Source organism: Myodes glareolus, chromosome 20 (assembly GCF_982192425.1).
Source record: "Myodes glareolus chromosome 20, mMyoGla1.1, whole genome shotgun sequence".
Classification (NCBI taxonomy): Eukaryota; Metazoa; Chordata; class Mammalia; order Rodentia; family Cricetidae; genus Myodes; species Myodes glareolus.
The window spans coordinates 46,353,188-46,375,828 of record NC_142045.1 but is presented as its reverse complement, the minus strand read 5'-3'; the positions used below and the strand labels follow the sequence as shown (position 1 = coordinate 46,375,828).

The following is a 22,641-nucleotide window of genomic DNA, read 5'->3' as shown; positions in this document are numbered from 1 at the left end:
TTTGCTTCATTCATCTTAATTTGTTTTGTTTTGAGGATTTCACAGTAGCACAGGCTGGCCTGGGACTCACACCGTAGCTTAGGCTAGCCCCCTGCCACTTCCTCCTAAGTGCCGGATAACAGACGTATGCCCAGCACACTTCACTGGATCAGTTACGTTTTGAAGTTTGTGCTTGTACTGCGTGTCCTCAAATGCCACATATCCTACAGAGGCCAGGACTTGTCTCCATCTTTTTCTGTTCCCAGTGGTCCCCAAGGTGCTTGGCGCAAAGCTCCTCACTGACAGAGGACATGACACAGGGCCACAGGTATAGGAAGTGGGTTCCTGCAGTCCTCAGGGGCTGCACTGATGAAACCCCACACATAGACATCCACAGTGCTGAGTCTTGGCTCTGTGGGACCTGTTCCGGTTAATACTGATGAGCACCGTGACAGGATCTAAGGATCACCTAAGAGATAAACCCCACGGCACTCTTGTGAGGGAGTTTTTGGAGTTTACGTAGGTGGGATGGTCTACTGTAAATATGGGTAGCTGTGGTTCAGGACTGCATCAAGTGGAGAAAATGGGCTGAGGACTGATGATCGTCTTCGTCTGTTGTGATCCAGCTGCCCTCACTCCCTCTGACCGGCAGGGGAACTTCCTTGTGGTCTGTAATTGACAAGGATGTTTGTGTTCTTTCTGGCCAGTGGGTCTCCACAGAAGGAGTAGAGGTATAAAAGGTTGCTGGGCAAAATAAAGGTTGCTGCTCTTCCACCTGAAAAGAAGCCTCCGTGTTTCAATCCCGGCACCCCCAGCCAGTCTCGGCTATCCAGGCTGCGCTGGCTGCAGCAGTCTGTGTCCTGGCTGAGAATACAGTGTGAGCCGCTGTCTGAAGCTGCAGCTCTCTCTGCCATGATGGAGGAGTCCCCTTGAACTGTCAGCCCCAAACACACTCTTCCTCCCTTATGCTGCCACAAGAAGATAGCTAACATGCCTGCCGTGTGTGCTGAGGACACTATGTAAGGGGCATCCATCCCTGAAGCACATGTAGGAGCTGGGTGTGGTGCTGCACACCTGTGATCCCCACACCCGGGAACATGGCGCAGAAGGAACACCCTGAGTGGGAGGCCTGGGTGACATAGTGAGGTCCTGGGAAACCCAGCTACAGAATGAGACACTGTCTTCAAAACCCCAGACAGGCATAGCTGTTTGGTGGAGATAGCACACGGCTAAGCAAAGACACTAACTCTAAATGAGAAAGACATTTAAAAAAAGTATAAACCCCCGAAGAAGGCTATGAAACCAACAAATCCGGAACCCAAAGCAGGGTGGTTTCCAGGGACTGAATATTTTGCATAAAGAACATAATCAACTCAACTGCCATATCCTCTACCAGGGGCAGGGCTGGGTGGCCTAGGAGATGCAATCCCCCTGCAGCCAATATCTCTAGCCAATAGTTTACTTAAACTTCTGAGACACAGCGGGTGGGGAACACTTACCTCGATTTCTTGGTATGAGCTATTAATCATAGCAATTAGCATGTTGAGTAGAACGACCACCATAGTTACATTGTATATTCCGTAAAGAACATATCCAATATTCTCTATGAATTTGTGATCATATTTGAGGACCACAGAAGTCACTTCAGACAGTCCAAATATGGACCAAAACAAAGTCTTGAAACTTTCTTCAACACTGTTGAAAAATTAAACACAGTAATGAATAGCCTCCAGTGTTAAAAAATGAAAACAAGTTAGTTGCTGGACAGATGTAAAATATTCCTATGAAATACTATCATCGTAAACTCCGAACAATGGCTTTTTAAAAAGCTATTACTGCTTACTTCATGTGTACTGGTGTTTGTTGTTTACATGCATGTCTATGCACCGTGACCACGCTGTGCTTGTGGAGGTCAGAAAAGGGCACCAGATACCCTGGAATTGGAGTTACTAAGTCTGTCGGTTCTGGGACTCGAACCCAGGTCTTCTGCAAGAGCAACCAGAGCTATTAACTGCTAAGCCATGTCTCTAGTTCTCTGATAACTGCTTCTAACAAAAAAATTTAAGACTAGAATTGTTATGATATATTACTTTTCAATTTTTTGAGACAATATTTCACTATGTGGGCCAGGCTGGTCTTGAATTGGTCCTCCTGCATCCTGTCTAGCTTCTCAGTGGCAGGATTCCAGGCATATGAGACAATGTCCCTATTGTTACTGTACTTAGCAGGTATCCCCACCGGTGTCAGCACTCAGCTTCACTCATCAGGAGAAAGCTGGCGTGGCGTCACAATACCCATGCTTTCCCCCTGAAAGGATGGAAGTTTGGAAATTGTTTGGAAATTTAAATCCGAATTCCTGGGTTAGGTTTAAAACTGAATATCCACTTCAAAAAAGGATGCACTATTCATTATGACTTGCCATGAAGTAATTTTCACCTAGAATAAAAACAAGCTCAATACCCAGGGAGCAGGCTGAAGAGCTTTGGTGCTTCCAGACGGCAGAATGCTGTGCAGCCACTGGGATAGCGAGGCAGATTTATCTCCATGCATTTATAACACAAACGATAGCAAAGATACATTAAATGAAGAAACACAGCAAGGGTGAACTGCTTAGTCATCTGAATACCAAAGAGAGGGCTATATGAATACTTATATTCTTCTTTTGGGGGGAAAAAAGAAATCTCTAAAAGTGTTCAAAAGAAGCCATGGCTTCCAAGAATGAAAGACAATGTATAGATTGAGGGCCGGCCAGCCCGTGAAGGAGAGGCTTCTCACTGTAAACAGCCCTGTTTGAAGTTTTGGCACATAGTCACCCCGCGTCATCTGTGGGGAAGTAGTTCCTGAGAGCCTCATGGGTACCAGTGTCTGAGGATGTGCAAGGGAATTCCAAATAAATGGTACTGTACTTTCAGTTTACCAGGGTATCACCCCTGGAATTATTTAAGCCATCTCTTGGTTGCTTACAGTAACAAATATAAATGCAAAGCTATGCAAATAATTGTTTGAAATACTACAGTCTTTAGGGAATACTGGCAGGGAAAGAAGGTGCATGTTCAATACAGACACAGCTTTTTAAAAGAATAATTTGATCCACAGTTGGTTGCCTGTGGGACACAGATTCTGGCAGCCGGCTCCACCTCCTCCGTGAAAACAATGCTCAGCTGGAAGAGGAGGGAGACCACTGAATGAGAGCATCCCAGTCCTTCAGGCACAAGTAGTGTGCAGGCCCTGGCCACACCAAGCACCGGATTTCATCCTTCACATGACTTTTTCTCCGCTGGCATTTAGCGCATGATGTCATAGGACCTTCAGATCTGTGACATGAATAAAGAACCCTCAGATGGTCACACGGGTCAGGTTCATTAGGAAGCACAGGTGGGAAATTTTCTTTTTCCCCCAGGAAACTCTTTATGAAAACAGTACTTTAAAATATTTTTTAACTGATTCTAAATCATAATGAAGCCTATAGACCCACGGTTTTCCATGCTCGTTTACTTACTTACTCATTTAACTACTCAGCCAGTATCTCTGAAGCACCTCGTATGTTCTAGAAGTATTGCTAGTCCCTGGGGACGAGGACTGAGAGTAAAGCATTTGGTTCCCATAGAGAGCAAGTTTCTAAAACTTTAGAGCGTGAAGTTACGGCACGCGGAGGCAGGAGGCTGCACAGGTTAGCCTCGGTTTCTGTGTTTCTGAAACCTGCCACGGCACCACCCTGCCCCTTCCTCTGTTCCTTTGCAGACTTCCCCGCCTGGACTCTGCGCAGCCTCTGTGGGCTGGGTATGTGCAGGAAAAGAGGAAAGGACACTGCAGCTCTGAGCTCCTACTGTGGGCAAGAGGTTTTATATAACCAGCCTTACGTAAGCCTCACAGCGACCTTATTTAAAATCTATCATGCTTCTTTTAAAAACGAGGGAACTGACACTGAGAAATGTTCAGTAATTTAACCAAAGGGCGCAGTTAGAAAATAGCAGAACTGTGCTGAAATCCTGGCCTGCCAGACTTCCCAGCCGATAGTCTTTCCACTGCATTATGCTGCCAGGCCTCCCTTCAAAAGAGAAAAGAAAAATGTAATCTGTCGTATGAACTATTGTGAGGCTCGGAGGGCAGGGAACCGCGCAGGTCCTGTCTAGTCACTAATGGAGTCAGGACTTTTTCTTTTGTCATTTATTACAAGAAAGTGAGCCTCTGGCCTGCGCTACAAGAACTATTTCAATTACGATGTCTCCAAGGACACGGAGCTGTGCGCTGTCTACAGGGAACTACTGTGTAGCCGGCTTGCAGCTGGCATTGTGGGGAACAAAGGGGAGCTGGTGAGGGTTTGTGATGTTCTTGTCTGCAGGGGCTGAGGCACACAGGGAGGGCCCCATCCCCACGACGGCGGCGAAACGCCCAAGGGTGAGAGAGAGAATCTCACTTTTAGGGTAGCTCCACGGCAGGGGATCTTACAGTGACAGTGACTATGGAGGTTAATCGAGAAAGGCTTTGGAGAGGAGGTGAATCTCTGGGGCAGGAGCTCTCTTCAGAGTCCTTTTTCTTATTTATTCCCTGTCCTCACTACTGATGGGCACATCAACATAGAAGCTGAAAGAGACCTCAAAATGACAAAGCTCAATTTAGTGTCTATATAATATAAGAGACATCCACTGTGAGACATTTGCTATCCAGTTTTCTTAAAAATAGCCCTTTCGGGCTGGTATTTTTCCAAATCTTGATCATGATCAATTCTTTTGTGGTGAGATCTCACTAAACGCCAAGAGTGGACTAATGACCTTTATGACACTGGTTTGATGGATTGGTTTTCTGCCCTCAAGAAGGACTTCATTATGACAGCTGACATTCTTCACTTGCTGGACCTGTTTTGGAGATTCTTTTTATTCTTTTTTTAGGATGATGTCTTACTTACGTGGTAAAAGCAGGATTGACTTTGGCCCCAAGGTAGTAAGAATAAAGGATGAACATGCCAATCATGAACGCCAGAAACACCATAATGAACAGAACCATGAACTTGAATATGTCCTTCACAGTCCTTCCAAGGGAGATCTGCAAGGGCCCAAAGCTCTCGTTTGCAGGGAGGATGTAGGCAATCCGGGAGAAGCTGAGGACCACCGCTATGGCGTAGAGGCCTTCGGATATGATCTGAGGGTCAGAAGGGAGCCATTTATCTCTAGCTATAAAAGGGGAGAGAAAGAGAAAAAAAATGGGGTTTTTAATTTATTCCTAACTATGTGAAACAAACACTGCAAACTTATCTGTTATAAAGACAAGCGGTTCTTGCTTTGGTTGAAATGACTGGCAGTTTAATTAACCGTTCAGATATGATTTTTAAATGTTAAACTAGAAGCAGCATCTTTATTCCAATTGATGAAACCCTATTATGAAGACACCAAGGTGGCCTCACATGGCATAGAAACAGAATAAAATACAAAAGAGAGAGATTTAATGTCTTGTGGACACAGACTATTTCCAGGACCAGAGACCATTGATATTCACTCTCCCCGTAGGTACAGCTTTATTTACTGGCTGTTTTGCCATGCGATAGGCAAAATGTCAGTGAAACTTACTTTGAAAACCAGTTCATCAATCAATTAACACTAGTAAAATGTTCAGCAGCAAGGAGGGAGAGTATTGCAAGTCAGATGATGCTGACCCTGCGGGATGCGAGCCATGCGGCAGGCTCCCAGGAAGTGTAACTATGTTAGAGGTAGAGGCAGAGCGAGTACCCTAATAGTATACAGTAGCTCCTGGTCCCTGGCAGGCCAATGAAATAATGGACGGCTAACTCTGTGCAAACCAAGTCGTTGCCGAAAGAATGGGTGCACTGTAGACATTCGCAACAGCAAACTTGACCTCTGCTGACGCTGCCTTCAACAGCCCACGGTCATTTCTCTTCATCAAAACAGAAATCAAGACTTAGAAATGTTTAAAAACACACATAAAGGAAGCAGGGAAGCCCGAATTAATGAATTCCCCTCCAGCCAACAGCTACTAAATACACAAGAATAAATGTGAATACATAGTTTATAGAAACAGTCAAAATAATACGTCACAAACAAGATTCCAATTCTTTAATTATAAATGGTGTCCATTTGCTCCTTTGAGCCAGCGTCCTTGGGACATGAAAACTCTTGTTTGCTGATGATGACAAACGAGGGGTTTAAGTCACATGCACTGCCATACTGGATCTTTTGGAGACTTCCTACAAATGTTAAAGTATCTGTTCTCCTCACAACACTGAGTCCTAGACACACTTACAGTTTTCCTCCCAGCCACAACACTTCAGAATTCTGTATTTTAGGCATAAGAATGCCAGACAATAATTTATTCTATCTTAACTTAATTTATTGCGGTCTTTGGGTTAGGCAAGCACTCTAGGACTATGCAACATCCCTATGCCTTTACTTATTTAATTAATTTATTATTTTTTCATCGATTCACATGCAGGAGCCCACTAAGTAACTCTGGTTGACCTTGGCCTATATAGGCTGGCCGGTTTTGAGGTTGTAGTCCTTCTGCCTTAACCTCCTGTATAGCTGGGATTGCAGGCCTGACAAACATACAACCATAATGAAAATTTGCTGTAATAGCTCCATAATACTGATTTGTGCTGACAAAGAAGCCATCAGTGACCTTTCACCTGGATGTCCTTGCCACGAGAAAGATATAATACCCTCTCCAGTTCTACCGTTTCCATGCCAACTTTCTCATGTTTTGGGACTTTAGCTCCTACATCTGCCTCTGCTGGATTTTCATTTCTCTTATCCCATGCTCCAGAGTATCTAGCTTCTCAGATTTCAGATCTCACGTTCTTCCTACTGCCCACAAACACGCTACACATTTCTCATGCTAAGGACAGTGGTTGCCTATTAATCTGAAGTTTAGCATTCCATAATTTCAGTGATTGATGATCAACTGTAGTTTGGAAATATCAAATAGCAAATCTCAGAAGCAAACAACGTGTGTGTTTTAGACTACCCAGCCATCTAAGTCTCCACTGGATCCATCCTTCCTATCCTCCGCCCTGTGCCCAAGTGTGTCCATGGCCAATAGGCTGTCTTCCCCTTAGTGGCTGAGTAGCGGTAGAGCTTCTCAGACTGATAGTTTCTACACAGTAGGGGCTGCAATAAAGAAACTTTTATCTTACTCAGTAACAATTCTACAACTCGAAAGTTGTGATGCTGAGAAATTTATTACCGTAGACCATTATAATGTTTGTGTTTTATTGGTTATTAATCAATCATAGTCTCTAATTTATAAATCAAGCTTTATCACCAACATATATTTTCATATGTGAAAGGACACAGTATATGTAGAATTTGATTCTATTCATGGTTTCCGGCATCTTGGAACACCCTCAACTCAGGTAGAAGAGTACTGTGTCTTATATTTCCTGTTGTCAGCCTAGCCTTTAACGGCTGAGCCATCTCCCCAGCTGTTTCTTTCCAAAATGCCCTTCCTGAAATGTAAAGGGACCCTGCAGCTAACAACTCACCATAGGTGAAATACTGAACCTCAGGCGGAAGCGTGACTTCGCTCAGGTCGCTCTCTTGCACGTGGCTGTCCACATACTGCTGCGCTTTCGTGGCCTGCAGGAAAGCCAGGAACCTGGCGGTGAAGGCCGCGATGAAGATAGAGAGCATGCCGAAGTCAAGCACGTTCCACAGCTGCACGATGTACTCCCGGGGCCCTTCCAGCCAGAGCTCCTTGCACTCAGACCACATCATCCCTGCACAAGAAACCAGAGACTGTGGAGTAGAGTCTACAGCCGGGGCTGAACCAATGTTCTGTCCACACCCGGGAAAAGGTGAAACTCCAGCACCAACGGGAGGTGCGGTTGGATACTGAGGCCCCGGTGGAGTTGGGTGGAAAGGAAGCTCCCGCTTAGCAACCAATGGACTCCACCACGTCAGAATTTAAAGAAACATATATGACGCCAGGATCGCCGCTCGTGTAACCCACTGCGTGCAGATGACATGGGAAGGGGGACAGGAAAGAAGCGAGGGGAAGCGCCAGTCCAAGACTTTGTTCCGTGAGGTTTGTGGAGGAGGAGTGAAAAGGGAGTCTAGGAAATCAAAGAGGCTAATTAATTCAGATCACAGTAATGTAGGGGCATGAGTAAGCCCTGGAATGGGAAATTCGCTGCAGACATGTAACAAAAACCATGTCCTGTCAGCCAGGAACACCTACTCTCCTCTAACTTCCTTTCCCACCACCGTACCTACCGGGGAGGCCAGGACCATCATTGCAAAAAGATCCAACTCTAGAAAAAACTGTCGTTTGAGTGAAAAAAAAAAAGATGAAATATCCAGTTTAACAAATTATCCCGAGTTGTCACGTACAGATGTTTTGGGCTACATTTATAGCCGTGGTGGGATGCATGAAACTAGGGGCCACAGCTGGCTGAGGCCATGAGGTGAGTGAGTGAAGAGCTGACCTCCTCACTGAGAGCAGCGAGGACACACTGGTGGGGACAGAACACAGAGCGACTCGGGGATAGATATCAAGGCACAGAGTGGGTCCATCTCCCGAGAAGGAGCGGAATTCATCCCCTCGTAGCCCTCCAAAGCTTTCCTTTAACCTAGTTACTCAAACCGAGTTATCAGACGTTAAGTAACAAACATCCTGAAAATGAGAACACTCCTAAAATCCCTGAAACAAATACGTGGCAAAGCCTGTTAATAATTCAGTGTCGCCGTTTCAGCATTATCTAGTACTGAATCATTCAGTTCCTTTCTTATTTAACTTACATTTAATAGTTATATATGATGTTCTCATCATCTATAGTGTTAACAGTTTTAGTAGAAAATGGCATCATTTCAGTAATTATTTTTGGAGTCGGGAGGGAGGTAGGAATTAGGGAACTTAAAAGACTTACCGAGAACCCAGACCATAATTAGCATTTCCGTCCATGTGAACTGGGTGGTCTTCACCCTGAAGATCTGCTTGGGGTAGTCAATGACAGTGATATTCGGCAGTGTGCTGATGCCTTCAAACCTGTCTGAGGCGTTGAACACAAGCAGACCCAGAAAGATGATGAAGGAGGCAGCGTGCGCCACGAACTTCATGAAAGGGCTTCGAAGAATTTTCCCCAGCTGTGATATGATAGAGAGAGGGGGAGATGTGAGGGAGGGTAAGATGGAGGGAGGGGGAGAAGGGAGGGAGGGGGAAAGGTGGGTAGGGAGAGATGAAAGGGAGGGGAGGTGGCAGAGAGGAGAGGAGAGGTGGTGGGGGGAGACAAGGGGGTAGGAGGAAAGGAGGGGGACATGCAAGGAAGGGGAAAATGTGGGTAGGGAAAGATGGGAGGGAGGGTGGGAAGGAGGGAGAGAAGGGGGAGGGGGGAGGAGGGGGATGGGAAGGAGGGAAGAGATTGAGAGATGGGGAGATGAGAGGGAGGGGGGATGGGAAGGAGGAAGAGAGGAGGGGGATGGGAAGTAGGGAGGGGAGAGGAGGGGAGAGATGGGAGGGATGGGGAGATGAGAGGGAGGGGGGATGGGAAGGAGGGAGAGAAGAGGAGGGGAGAGATGGAGGGATGGGGAGATGAGAGGGAGGGGGATGGAAAGGAGGGAGAGAGGAGGGGGATGGGAAGTAGGGAGGGGAGAGGAGGGGAGAGATGGGAGGGATGGGGAGATGAGAGGGAGGGGGGATGGGAAGGAGGGGGAGATGGGGAGAAGGAGATGCTCTTAAAGATTTGTCTTCTACGTGCAGCAATCACCAGCCAGGATAAAACGAACACACGAAGGACGCTGGAACACTTCCTGTTTGCTTTGGAAGAGCTATTCAGGCTTGTCCAACTTTTAGATAGTTATGGATGTTGTCCAACACATCAAGTCATAGCGTCAAAAGGTTGGACCCCGATGGTTATGCACTGTGAAAACTACTCTTTTTAGGGAGATTTTACCTCTAAAATTTATTTCAAAAGTCTTGGGCATTCAGTTTCTAAATGCCTCCTACACTGTAAACCATGCTGCGCTGACTGCCCCCCCTTCTGGAAACTCTGTATGGGGGATGGTTCTTACTCCTATTTTTGCATGAAAAGCTATTGCAAAGTCAAAGTTCTTAGGCCTAAAAAGAAAACCCAAGTTTGTAGGTTTTCAAAATTTTTTAATTAAAAAATAGGGCATTAGAAGTTTTTTGAAAAGTAAAATAATTGCTGCACTGTAAACAAAATTTAATTCTCACTTCCAAATAATTCCATCATCCCATATCATCGTATTTTAAAAGGAAGAAAGTATTAGAATTGAGATAAATATCTTATCAATTACTACCTACGTAATAGGGAGATGTAAAATAACTAGAACTTCCAAGTAAGGTAGTTGTAAAAATAATCTCTGAATTTGGAAAATGATGCATATAATAAAGACGGTTTTAATGGCCAGCTTATTCAAAGGTGGTGCCTTATAAACATCCTGTGACACGCTGTCCTTAAAAGTCCCATGTCCTAACAGGAAATGAGAAGCAATTCCTTCTGTCCCCAGGGTATCCACAGTCCAAGGATTAGGTGCATGGGACACATTTGTCCAGCATGTTCTCTATTCTGCACAGAGCCTGTTTTTTTTTTTTTTTTTTTTTAACTCAGTCTATGAACTTAAAAACAGATCTGGTTCACATTTGGAAGGCTAACTTCAAACCAATGTCCAGAACCTTAATCTGCTATCAACAAATGACAAAACAATGTCAAGTATTTCTGAATTTGAACATGCGTGCACACAGACAATTGTTATGTTTCCGTACTGGACATAGAAAAATAAGCAACAATAATCACACATTTCAGTACTGATTCAGCTGCAGAGAGTGTGTTTGGTATGACTGCCAAGGCACATGCAATTTCTTGGGTGTTGCCAAGTCTGTTTTCCTCAAAGATTGACCTTTAAAACTTTAAATAAGAAGGAAATAAAACAGTATACTCATTTTTAAAATGGATTATATGCAGAGTTTTTTGTTTGTTTATTTTGCTTTAAAAAAAACAGTATTGCAGCCAAGGCTCATGCACACTAGGCAAATGCTCTAATGCTGAGCTTTGTCCCCAGCCTAAGTCCCCCTTGCCCACGTCTGTGTGCAGAGGCTGGAGGTCAGGATCAAGCGTCATTCTTCTGGGGCCTCTCCACCTTAGTCTTTGGACCTAGAGTTCTCCAGTAAGCTGGACTGGCTGCCTAGCAACTCCAGGAACCTTCCACGTCCAGCTCTCCAGCACTGAGACTGCAGGCTCTGCCATCATCCCTGGCTTTGCACGCTGACACTAGGGGTGGAGCTTGGGTATTCATGCTTGCTAGGCAAGCACTTCATCAACTGCGGTGGCCCCAGCCCGAGAATTCCCCGGTTATCTCTTTACTCTGTGAAATAAGCACAGCCGTGCACGGGCTCCGGGGGTGGCACAGTGCCTACCTTTCTTTTCTTATGATGAAACGTCTCTACACAGAGAGCTGCTCTTTTAGAAGAGGTAAAAAGGTACACCCCAAGACGCCCACTGCAACCCTAACCTTCTCTACTTGACTGAAAACCTGAAGACGGACTCTTGGGTACCAGAACTTGGTGATGCATTTCCTCCAGGAAGGGAATCTGGCTGGGTTGTACTTTTCTTCTGACTGCAGGCTCTTACGTGATTTGTGCTCTGGTCTTTAGTGATTATGTTTGTAAAGAACTGTAAAATAGCTTCTCCATGATACACAACAAAGAAGCCAGCAGTCATCAAACTTGGTAAAAATGACAAACTTTCTACCTTTTATTGAATGGGGCAGCTCAACAAGGAGGTGAGCTGGATAAACACACCCGGAGAAGACGGCTGAGCCACAGGCGACGTTAGACTTACAGGGTCATTTTTTTAGTGACCTTGACTCATTTTGCCTGAAACAGATTCTGATTTAAATAAAACCAGATTGAGAACATAGACATGAGGTCAAAGGACCTGAGGGCAGCTCCTCTCCAGGGATGCGCCCCTTACTACCAGATTCTGTTAGCATGATTCATGTTCTCGTCCACATCTTAATCACGACCACATTAGCTCTACTTGGGCAGGTTGAGAGGAGAAAGGTACCGGAGTCATCCAAGCAAAATCAAGCAGTTCAAACAAAATCCAAAAGCACCCTAAGTTCAATTCTACCCACGTTGGAACTTTCTGGAAGAACAAAGGACTTGAGGACCGATCATGGGCATGATTAAAGGTTAAATAATACTTTTGATATCCATGAGCTCAATACTTAACCCCCACCATGTTTCTAATGGGTTCAGATGAGCGTCCTGAAAATAGTTAGCCATTTTGTGATCTCACTGAGCACAGCTGTCTGCTTCCCTTCTCTTCCTTCGGCCAGCCACGGCCATATTCTCTTCTTACTATGCTGTCAGGAGCAACTGCACAAATGCTACTTCTCTCTAGACACTTATTCCTTCTTGTCTACCATGGGAATTTTACCCTGAAAGCCTTAGTATGCCATGCCTGCAAATGTGATCTGTCCTGCTAGCCCCAAATTCTTTCCAGCTCTCTCCTGGAGTTGGTCCACCCACTAAAATGTAGAATACATGTTCCATGGTCACTTAGAAGGCGGAGCCAAAGAGCTGGGAGCCTGACTGTGAGCTGCTGCACTTTCCCAACAGAGATACACATTATACCAAGCACAGAGGGGAGGGGGAGTCTAGTACCCTGCTACAAGGTGCAATCCAATAGCCAATGGCAAGGAACGGAAGGCCCAAGGCCACGACCAGCACCACCAGGCACTTGATAGCGATGGTCTGCTCCCGAAGGCCGGAGAGATTCTCATACCAGATCGTCAGAAGCTGTTGTTGGCAGTTGGGGTGAGCCACGAACTGTTGGGAGTAGAGGGAGAGACAAGTTAGTAGGCCCTGTCCACAGCGGAGCATCACAATACATGCCTTTGTAGAACACAGCCTGTTAAAGCCTCCTGGGTTCCCCCCTTCCTATTAGAATGGAGGTGGAAACCAAAGGAGAAAGCTGAAGTCACCCTTACTCCCAGTCCTTTCTGGTAGCTGACTCCTCTCTGGCCATGGGTGACACTGGGCTTTCTGTTGGGAAAACGTACCCCCCACCATATCTCTTGCCAGCTTTCTTGCATTCGTTTCAAAATGGAAAAGGCCAACAGTGATTTGGCTTATTGTTGACTAGAAGTAAGAGAAATGTTAGTAAATTTCTGAGTTACTCCTAACATGCTACACGTATGAGAAAATACATAAATGATGCAAATTGAGCTTCTATGCTGTGGCTGAATACGAAGGGACCGGAAGAGCCATTCCTGCACCAGCAGGCATCATGCGGGGCCTCCGCTAGCACCACTCTTAACTGCTGAGCTGTCTTCCCAGCCTCGTTTTTTTTTTTTAAACCGTATTCATAATTCCTATACACTTCTATCTTGCTTCTAAAACATTTTTAATTTTCTGACACGGGCTCTCATACTGGAACCCAGGCTGGCCTAGCGGTTGCTCTTTTTGTTGGTTAGCTTATTGTGAAAACAGTGTTGCTTTGGGTCAAGTGCTGTCTTCAAATTCACGTGTTGAACTCCTTACTCCCAAGGTGCTGGCCCTAGGGGGCAGGACTTCAGGGCACGCTTGGGGCCTGGGGACAGAGTACATGAGATGGTGAGATTGGTGCCTATGTATAATAGACACCCCCCCCCACACACACACACAAGGCTCTGCTTTTGCCACATGTCTTACAAAGAGAAGTCAGTACTTTACAACTCAATAGCAACAGCCCTGCTGCCATGTTGGCCACAAATTCCCAGCCTTAGTGATGTAAGAAACAGGATTCTGTTGTCTATAAACCATCCTAGTTATGGTACCTTGCTATAGCCCCCAAACAGCCCAGAAATACCCGGCCGAAGGTTCCTTCTGATTGTTCTAGTTCTAGATCGTTGCTAGTCGCTAAGAGTATGTTAGGTCTTCTTTCCAAACCATTTACTTACTGCCTTCCTCTCTCTCTTCCTCTCCTTATTCTTTTAAGGCAGAGTCTCACTCACTATGAGCCCAACTGGTCTTGAATTTGGGATCCTGCTTTAGACTCCTGAATACTAAGATTAAAGATGCATGCCACCACACTCTGTAAAGTTCACGGTTTCAAAATCATGTAGCACACTAGTATAGTCATGAAACAACCTCTTGGAAAATGCTGTATTGCCAGGTCTGTGTTCCCTCGGAGTCTGTGAAGAGCTCCAAATCTCCACTTTACCCATGTTATATTCAGACCATTTCTTTTCTGTTTTACTCCTCCCCCTACAGCTCCTAAATGTCTATCATGTTTATTCATTCACCCTTCAGAAGGCTTTCTACACTATCAGCCAGCTACCGCACTGGGCATTTGGCACAAGATAAAAATAGGAGTCGGAACAGAAACAGAGGGGGAGTGGATGGAGGGGGAGGGAAGGGCAAGGGAATGGGAGCATAGGAGGGAGGCAAAATTTTGTCAGGTTGTAAAATAAATAAATTTAATTAAAAATAGGAGAGTTTGTATCACTTTAAACCATGAACAGTCATTTCTTCAGAGCACACAGCAGGACTTTGAGGAATTTTTGTTTAACTGTCCAAAGATGTGTTGTATTTGTTTAATTATGTAAAGATGCATTGCCATTTTAACTTGCCTGCCTAAGGCACCTGACTGGTCTAATAAAAAGCTGAATGAATGGCCAATAGTGATGGGGGAGGTATAGGTGGAACTTCCAGGCAGGGAGAGTAAGAAGGAGGAGGAGGAATATTGGCTTGCAAAAGAAAGAAAAGGAGACAGCAGGGAGACACCAGGGGCCAGCCAGTCAGACATGGAAGGAAGCAGGAAAGTAGGACATACAGAACGAAAAAAAGGTAAAAAGCCCCAAAGCAAAACATAGAGGAATAGAAACAGGTTCAGTTAAGTTAAAAGAGCTAGAGGGACAAACCTAAGCTAAGACCAAACATTCATAATTAGTAATATGTCTCCATGTCTTTATTTGGGAGCTTGTTGGTGGCCCAAAGAAAATTCCAACTACAACAGGTTGTCAATAAATGCTATGAAAGTCATAATAAAACTGGACTCTACATCCTCATCAAGACAGTAAGTTGGAACAAAATCGCCTTAGTGGAAATATTTCAGTACCTAAGGACTCCTCATTTGAGAGACAAGACACTGCATGAATTCAATTCATAGCCCGCTGGAGACCCCAGGCAGCCAGGCTGAGGACAAGGAGCTAGGCATACCAGAAAGCCACAGGGTGAACGATATCATCGTATGAGATTACTGTTTGGGGAGTCAAGCCTGTACTTTTCTGGGACAACCCAACAATTTCTGTAAGTTACAGAGTATCCACAGGGCTAGGAGACAAAAGCATGGATGAACTCACTTCCCTGTAGAGAGTATCTATAAGTTACAGAGGATCCACATGGCTAGGAGACAAACGCACTGCATGCATTTGGATGTATGAACTCACTTTCCACTAGGGAGTATCTATAAGTTACAGAGTATCCACAGGGCTAGGAGACAAATGCACTGCATGCATTTGGATGTATGAACTCACTTCCCACTAGGGAGTATCTATAAGTTACAGAGGATCCACATGGCTAGGAGACAAATTCACTGTATCCATGTGGCTGGATGAACTCACTTCCCTCTAGGGAGTATCTGCTTGCTATGGCTCGAAAGCATTTCCTTTAAAATTCTGGTGTTGTCATGTGACATTCTGAAGAGGGGGGGAGAGGGAAGGGCTAGAAGAGGTGGTGAGAGTCCCCAGTACTGTTTGTCTGTAGTTTCAGCTAGTTAGGAGGCTGGAGGCAGAAGGATCGCTTGAGTCTAGGAGTTTAAGGCTGGTCTGAGTAACTCAGCAAGATCCGGTGCTTAAAAACAACACAACCCTTGGGCTGGAGAGATGGCTCAGAGGTTAAGAGCACAGGCTGCTCTTCCAGAGGTCCTGAGTTCAATTCCCATCACCCACATGGTGGTGACTCATAACCTTCTGTAACTCCAGTTCCAGGGCATCTGACTCTCACACCAAAGAACATAAAATAATAATAATAATAATAATAATAATAAGCAACATAGCGCTTTGAAGGATAAAGATGACCACAGAAGAGCCATTTGGTGCTTGTTAGTTTGCGCTCTCATGCTTCTTCCATGTTAGGACACTGTTAGTGCTTCCGAAGGATACAGCCCTGCCAGTGCATCATCTTGGACTTCCCACCCAAGCACTGCGAGAAAACACATCCCACCCTGTTTGTAACACACCCAGACTCAGTTATTGTCACAGCAGTACAAATGAACCGAGACGCTGCTTTTCTTAGGGCCTACACTGTACCAACACTGTCTCATTACTATTGTCTGTGTGTGTGTGTGCGTGTGTGTGAGCATCGGGGTGTCGTGGAACTAATGTGAGGGTTGGAAGGGAACCAGTGGGCTTCCTTCTGCCTCCACGCAGGATATGTAGTGTCTTAGTTAGGGTTTGTATAGCTGTGACAGGGACCGCGATGGAAAGCAATTTAAAACCCCAGTGCACTCTCCATCTCTGATGGAGGGCAGGACAGGAGCTCACGGCAGGCACCTGGAGCAGGAGCTGAAGCACGGAGGAGTGCTGCTTCCTGGCTTGCTCTTCGGGGCTTGCTTAGTTCGTTGATTTGTTTGTTTGTTGTTGCTGTTGTTTTTGTTTTTGTTTTTTGTTTTTTGTGAAACCTAAGACCATCCTCTCAGGGATGCCATTACCCATAACGGGCTGGGCCCTCCCAATATTCCCACAGACTTGCCTACCGGCAACGATGGTGACATTTTCTCAACTGAGGTTCTTCCCAGATAACTCTGCCTTGTGTCAAGTTGAAAAGCCAACCAGGGCACGGGGGGGGGGGGGTGAACTCAGGTTGCCATGCTTCCCGAGCAAGTGCCTTTCCTCGCTGAATCATCCCACCAGCCTTCTTTGGTTTGTGTTGATTTTGAGGCAGGGTCTTACTCTATAGCCCAAGCTGACCTAGAGCAGAGAGCAATCCTTCTGCTTCAGTCTCCCTCATGCCAGGATTATAGTTCTGAGCCCCTCCCAACACTTGGCCACCTTTTCCACACAGTGTATGCGAGATGATACACATCGACCCTTGGGGCTTGTACCACACGTGCCAACACTTAGTACATGCCAAGCCCTAGCACTTCACCTGCTGTGAAGGTAAACTCAGCATAACTGGCCAACTTCCTGTCACTAGGACCACAGCCTGTGCTCTTCTGGAGCTATGCAATGTCATCTCTGTTGAATATGTTTAAAATCCATACAAATAGAACTTCCTCAACAACTTAAAACTCCTAATACAAATACACAAGGCACATCTTAAAAACTAAAATCAACACAATATTAGCAAGTGAGAGCAAAAACCCTAATCCATCAGGAGATTGCTTTTTTTTCTTTCTTTCCAACAACTTCAAAAGAGGGCAGTGGCCTTTATCTCTTAAACCACTCTATTTCCTGGGAAAACGTCCTTATGAGGCCACACTGTCATAGTTGGCTGCGTCAGATTTGTGTATTGTTTCCCAACTGCAGTGGACCAGTAAATTGAAGTCATTACAGAAATAAGACCCTGATTTGAGGCTTTTTGATTCGAAGAGAAAATGCCTGACACCTAAGAACATTTCAATCTTTCAAGGGAACAAAACTATCACAGCATTACAGAACACACACACAGAGAGAGAGAGAGAGAGAGAGAGAGAGAGAGAGAGAGAGAGAGAGAGAGAGAGAAGAGAGAGAGAGAGAGAGAGAGAGAGAGAGAGAGAGAGAGAGAGAGTCAAATGTCTGGTAGGACGGCAGTTGCACTATCAACCAGGGTAAGGAGATGGAAGACAACTGAATATACCTAAAATGATTGTGTTATACTGTCTATTTAAACTCTTCTCAAGTGTGGAATGTTATGCAAAATTCTTGGGGGTTTCCACTCTTGTTTTAATGACATTTTATGTTAGTCGCATGTATATCCCTCATTCTCCCTCTGAACCCTCAGGTCTGAGGCCTCTTACACCTTCTGCAGAGAAACACACCCATGGATAACTGAATGGGTCTGTATTGCCGCAAGTCCAATTTTTAGATTACTTTTCTGTTAAGGATGAAATTACAGCACTGGGGGAGAACTCCAGAAATTATTTTTCTCTAGAGCCTAGTTTTACAGACTAAATAGCCTACCATATCCAGTCAACAAATTTAATACATATTATTAAATCTATAGTAAAGATTGCTCACCATGATGTTGGTACAGATAGGGGTGTGTGTGCTGGGGGCAAGGAGGACAAGCCCTGCTCTCCTAGCATAGAATAGCAGAGAGGGATGACCAGAATTAGAACTAAAGGAGTAAATGTTCTCTAAGGCAGAGAAGAGAGAATTGAATTATTGAATTACTGATTTCATCAGCACCACCAAGCACTGTAACTATTCATTGAGAGCATATATATATATATATATATATATATATATATATATATATATATATATATATGCTGGAGCTCCTTCTGCTCCTTCAGCCAACAGCCTTTAAGATACCAGCCCACTTGGGCGTGGTCTCTTTTGCTTTAAAAAGCAGCATTAGCCATGCACGCTATCTCTTTTGCTTCGGACTCTGCTTCCAGCTACTAGACTCCTTTCTTGGTTGTGCAGAGGGCTGTGGTCTAGGATAGTGATCTGTAAATTTTTCCTTTAAATAAATAACCCTTTTATTAATCGTAATTCCAAACTGGTGTGAAATTGTTCTGTGACTTACGCTTTCATACATATACATACACACACATATAGATAATATATATCCATACACACACATAGCTACATACATACACACATACATACATACATACATACATATATATATATATATATACACACACACACACACACACATTTCTTTACTTTGAAAGAAGATTGAAATAGGTTTCATTATGGATCCCAGGCTAGCCTGGGGCTAGTGGTCCTCCTACCTCAGCCTCATGAACACTAAGATCACAAGCATGTGCCATCACACCTAGCTGATGCTTATTACCACAGGGCTTAATTTTTTTTATTTACTCTCATTAACAAATGTTTTTAGATTTATGTATCTTATGTGTATGCGTGTTTTGCCTGCAAGAACCACCGGGAACTTAACCCAGGTCCTCTTCAAGAACAGCAAATTCTCTTAACCACAGGGGAGTCTCTCCAGCCCCTTCCTTCCAGATTTTGTTGATGATCTTTCTAGTGTCTGGAAGTTCCAAACTATATGCTGTCAAGTTATCTGCAATTTTGTTTTAAGGCTTATTTTAAAAAGATTTTTTTAAAAAATTGTATGTATGTAAGTGTTTTATGCATGTATGTACATACATCATATGAGTGCCCAGTGCCCACAGTGGCCAGAAGAGGGTGTTGGATCTCTTGGAACTGGAGTTATGTTTGGTTGTGAGCTACCATGTCAATAGTGGTGATCAAACTTGGGTTTTGTGCAAGAGCAGCAAGTGTCCTTAACCTCTGGGTTATCTCTCCAGTCCTATATTATTATATAAAAAGCCCTTTCCTAATAAATATTGAATTCATAGTCATATGTGTTGATTGGGAACAAATTTTTGCTAACAATACTGCATACATTGTAATAGATGCATCCACTTGTTTGAAATCGAGTAAACCATTCAGTCTGCAAGTGGGTTGGCTACAGAGCATCTCTGCAGATGAGCTGTTTCTGCTAACATGACACTTTCGATGAGATGATAAAAAGCCTGTGACAACTGAAATCAATTCTCCCCTCTCAGGTGTCAAACAGAAGAGATTCATGTTGCAAGATGCACGACTTTGTCTGGACGCTTTTCTAAAAACGGCTTGCCATCGGTCTTGTTCAAAATTATCTTTCCCCCAGCATAAGCAAAACCTCCCAGGAAGAACTCCCCAAGAGGCCTTTGGTTATCTTAGATAGGATCTGTTCCCAGAAAAGTTGTGTTCTTCCAATTTCTAGTGAAAATAAATCTTTACAGCGTTAATGACTGCCCCAAATCCCACGGATATGGCACAAAAGTCCTCTGTGTTGTGGTGGAAGTGTGTGTGCCTGTGAGTGGACATGCGTGTGTGTGTGTGTGTCCGTGCAGTCTTCTCACACCTGGAAGGTGCGGGAGAGATGTTTCTCCACTCTTGCTTTGTTAGAATGTGAATGCTGGCTTATGTTTCGTTGGCCAGAGGCCAGTGGTTGGCTTGAGTTGGTCTTAGGACAACCAGACAAGGGCTCAGTGTCCCTCCTGCTAGTGTCATCCCTGGCCACTCACAGCAGGTGGGCCCAGGGAGTCCTGGGCTTGGACCTGGTTGAGGTTTCTGGATGTCTGGGTTGTCCAAGCTGGTCCCTTTGCTTTTCCTTTCAAGTCTAAGAGCTTCCAAGGAACCTTTGCTGACTTCTCTCTTGATAAACCAGTTCGATACCAAGGGTTGGATTTAGAGCAAGGAACACAAAATTGTCTTTGGTTTTCTTCAACTTGCATAAGAGCCATCATTCTGACATGAAATTATGTAGCAGAGATGCTGTAAGCTAATCACTAGTCAACGTCACAAAATGGTCCTCGTTATAATTATATGCATTATCTCACAGAATCTTTAAACAACTGTTATTTCCCCCACTTTACTGAAGAGTAGACCAGGGTCTAAGTGATGTCCATGGCCAGTCAAGAGCCCCTGGTGACATCTCGACGTGATCCTGGCAGCTTGGATCTATGCCTTTCCTTGTAAGCATGAGAACACACCAAAGGAAGAACAGAAGACAGGGCTGTTCACAGATGACCAGATCATACCCAAGACACAGCCTTCATTTAGCTGCTGCTTCGTCAGCTTCTAGCTTTTATTATCCAAGATTTATTTTATTTTAAGTGTGTGTGTGTGTGTGTGTGCGCGTGCGTGCGCGTGTAGGTGGGAGTTTGTTGTCCAGCACTGAATCCCCTGGAGCTGGAGTTACAGGCGGTTGTGAGGCGCTCACCATGGTTGTTAGTAACTAAAATCGGGTCCTCCGGAAGAGCAGAACATGTTTCTGACCACTAAGCTCTCTCTAGTCCTGACCCGCTTCTCTTAAGTACAAAAACCCTCTCTGTTACATAATATACTTAAACTATCCAATTCCAGAAACTCAGATTTTTCACCTATGAGATAATTTAACTACTATTTTCGTGAATTGTTTAATAGCTCAATGCAAACTAGAGAATGAAAACACAAAAGAGTTTTTTTTGTAGCAGCCATAATAAAAGCAACCATAGTCTTTATTTTGGGCCCTGGCAAGGCTATCTCCATATTCATGTTACAGCAGACGCGTCATTTAAACTTGGTGACCCTCAGTTTCCTTCTATAGTAGAATCTTATCATCTGTCTGACCTGGTTTGTAGGTAACACAGATAGCAGGCTTGTGGTAAGGATCAACACAAGGACGTATGCTATGGCACCTTACAAATGCATGCAAGCAGCAGCCTTAACATTATTTTATTTTTTGTTTTGTTTTGTTTCTGGGATTGCATCTTTGTAGCCCAGGGTGGACCCAGACTTGCTAGGTAGCTGAGGCAGGCTTTGAACTCCTGATCCTCCTGCCTCTACTTTCCAAGTGTTGGGATTAGAGATGTGTGCCACCACGCTGTTATTATTAACGGCGTTGGAATGCACAGTTTGCGGAGTGCTTGGTTTATCCTAATCCATTTAAATTACACTAAAACTCTGAGATACATTAGAGACAGAATCCTCTTGTCGGAGGAGATGGTAATCTAGAGAAGGCTCATTCTTGCCATCAAGAAGTCCTGGGTCCAATAATGGATAACACTTGAGAAGGGACAGAACCTAATGACATCTAACTTTGCCCTATGCGTCCTCAATCCATTCTGATTGTTTTCCAAGCGTTCCTTTGGATGGATGACTGGCTCACTCACCTTTTTCACCTCGTACTTGATGGCAAGTTTGACACGACTCAGCGAAGCCTTGTGCCTGTGAGTCTCCAGGGGCTCTGCTGACTCCAGATCTCCGTTCAGAATGGCCTCCACCTCTTCTGAGTCCCGGCACAGGTCCAACACGCCCACCACGAAGTCTTTGCATTGCATGGAGAGTTTCCTGTAGTCATTCTAAAATAAAAGGGTTGGTATTTAATGCCAAGGATTTCTCTAGTTCAGTGCAAAGTGCTTGGGAATGGTGGGAGTGTAGATAAAGGTAACCCTGCCTGGGTAGGGTAGGCAGCCCCTACCTGGATACAAGGCTGCTTAATGCAGATACCATTGGATTTTCCTGCCCTCACTAAGTTTCCTTCTGCCCAGCTGAATGAGAGCTCTGAAACTTATAAGGACATGATCTTACTTAGATGTGGAATCTTAAAATGTCAAAGTCCTAGAAACGAAGAACAGAATGGTGCTTAGCAAGAGGCCAGGAGGTAAAGTGGCACAATATGCTAGGGTGCTTGATTTAACCATTCAGCATTGTATACCTGTATCAACACACTGTATGGCATATCATAATATGTTCAATTATTATTTATCAAGTTCAAAGTTTACCTGGGCCATAGCTCATAGTACAGGACTTGCCTAAGAAGCATTTGACGCTGAGATTTTCTAGGGGTGTTTGCCTTTGAGATGGGGTCTCCCTATGTAGTTCATGCTGGCCTAGAACTCACCTGTAGCCACAGCCGGCCTTAAATTAGAAAGCTTCCTGGTTCTACCTACCCAGTGCTGTGATTTCAGTTGTGCAACATCACACCAGCTTATAAAAATAAAAC

General features: G+C 44.6%; 1 protein-coding gene across 2 annotated transcripts in view; it reads right to left on the bottom strand.

The window, feature by feature from the left end:
* The window catches only part of Trpc3 (transient receptor potential cation channel subfamily C member 3), a 68,483-nt gene that overhangs the window by 19,382 nt on the left and 26,460 nt on the right, over positions 1 to 22,641 (bottom strand). For both annotated transcript variants that reach the window (XM_087899524.1, XM_087899525.1), the window contains exons 3-8: positions 21,809 to 21,997; positions 12,613 to 12,777; positions 8,855 to 9,071; positions 7,472 to 7,705; positions 4,886 to 5,150; positions 1,479 to 1,674 (exon numbers count right to left, since the gene is read on the bottom strand). In XM_087899524.1, the coding sequence (XP_087755650.1) occupies positions 1,479 to 1,674; positions 4,886 to 5,150; positions 7,472 to 7,705; positions 8,855 to 9,071; positions 12,613 to 12,777; positions 21,809 to 21,997 (1,266 nt within the window). The remainder of the gene's footprint in view (positions 1 to 1,478; positions 1,675 to 4,885; positions 5,151 to 7,471; positions 7,706 to 8,854; positions 9,072 to 12,612; positions 12,778 to 21,808; positions 21,998 to 22,641) is intronic.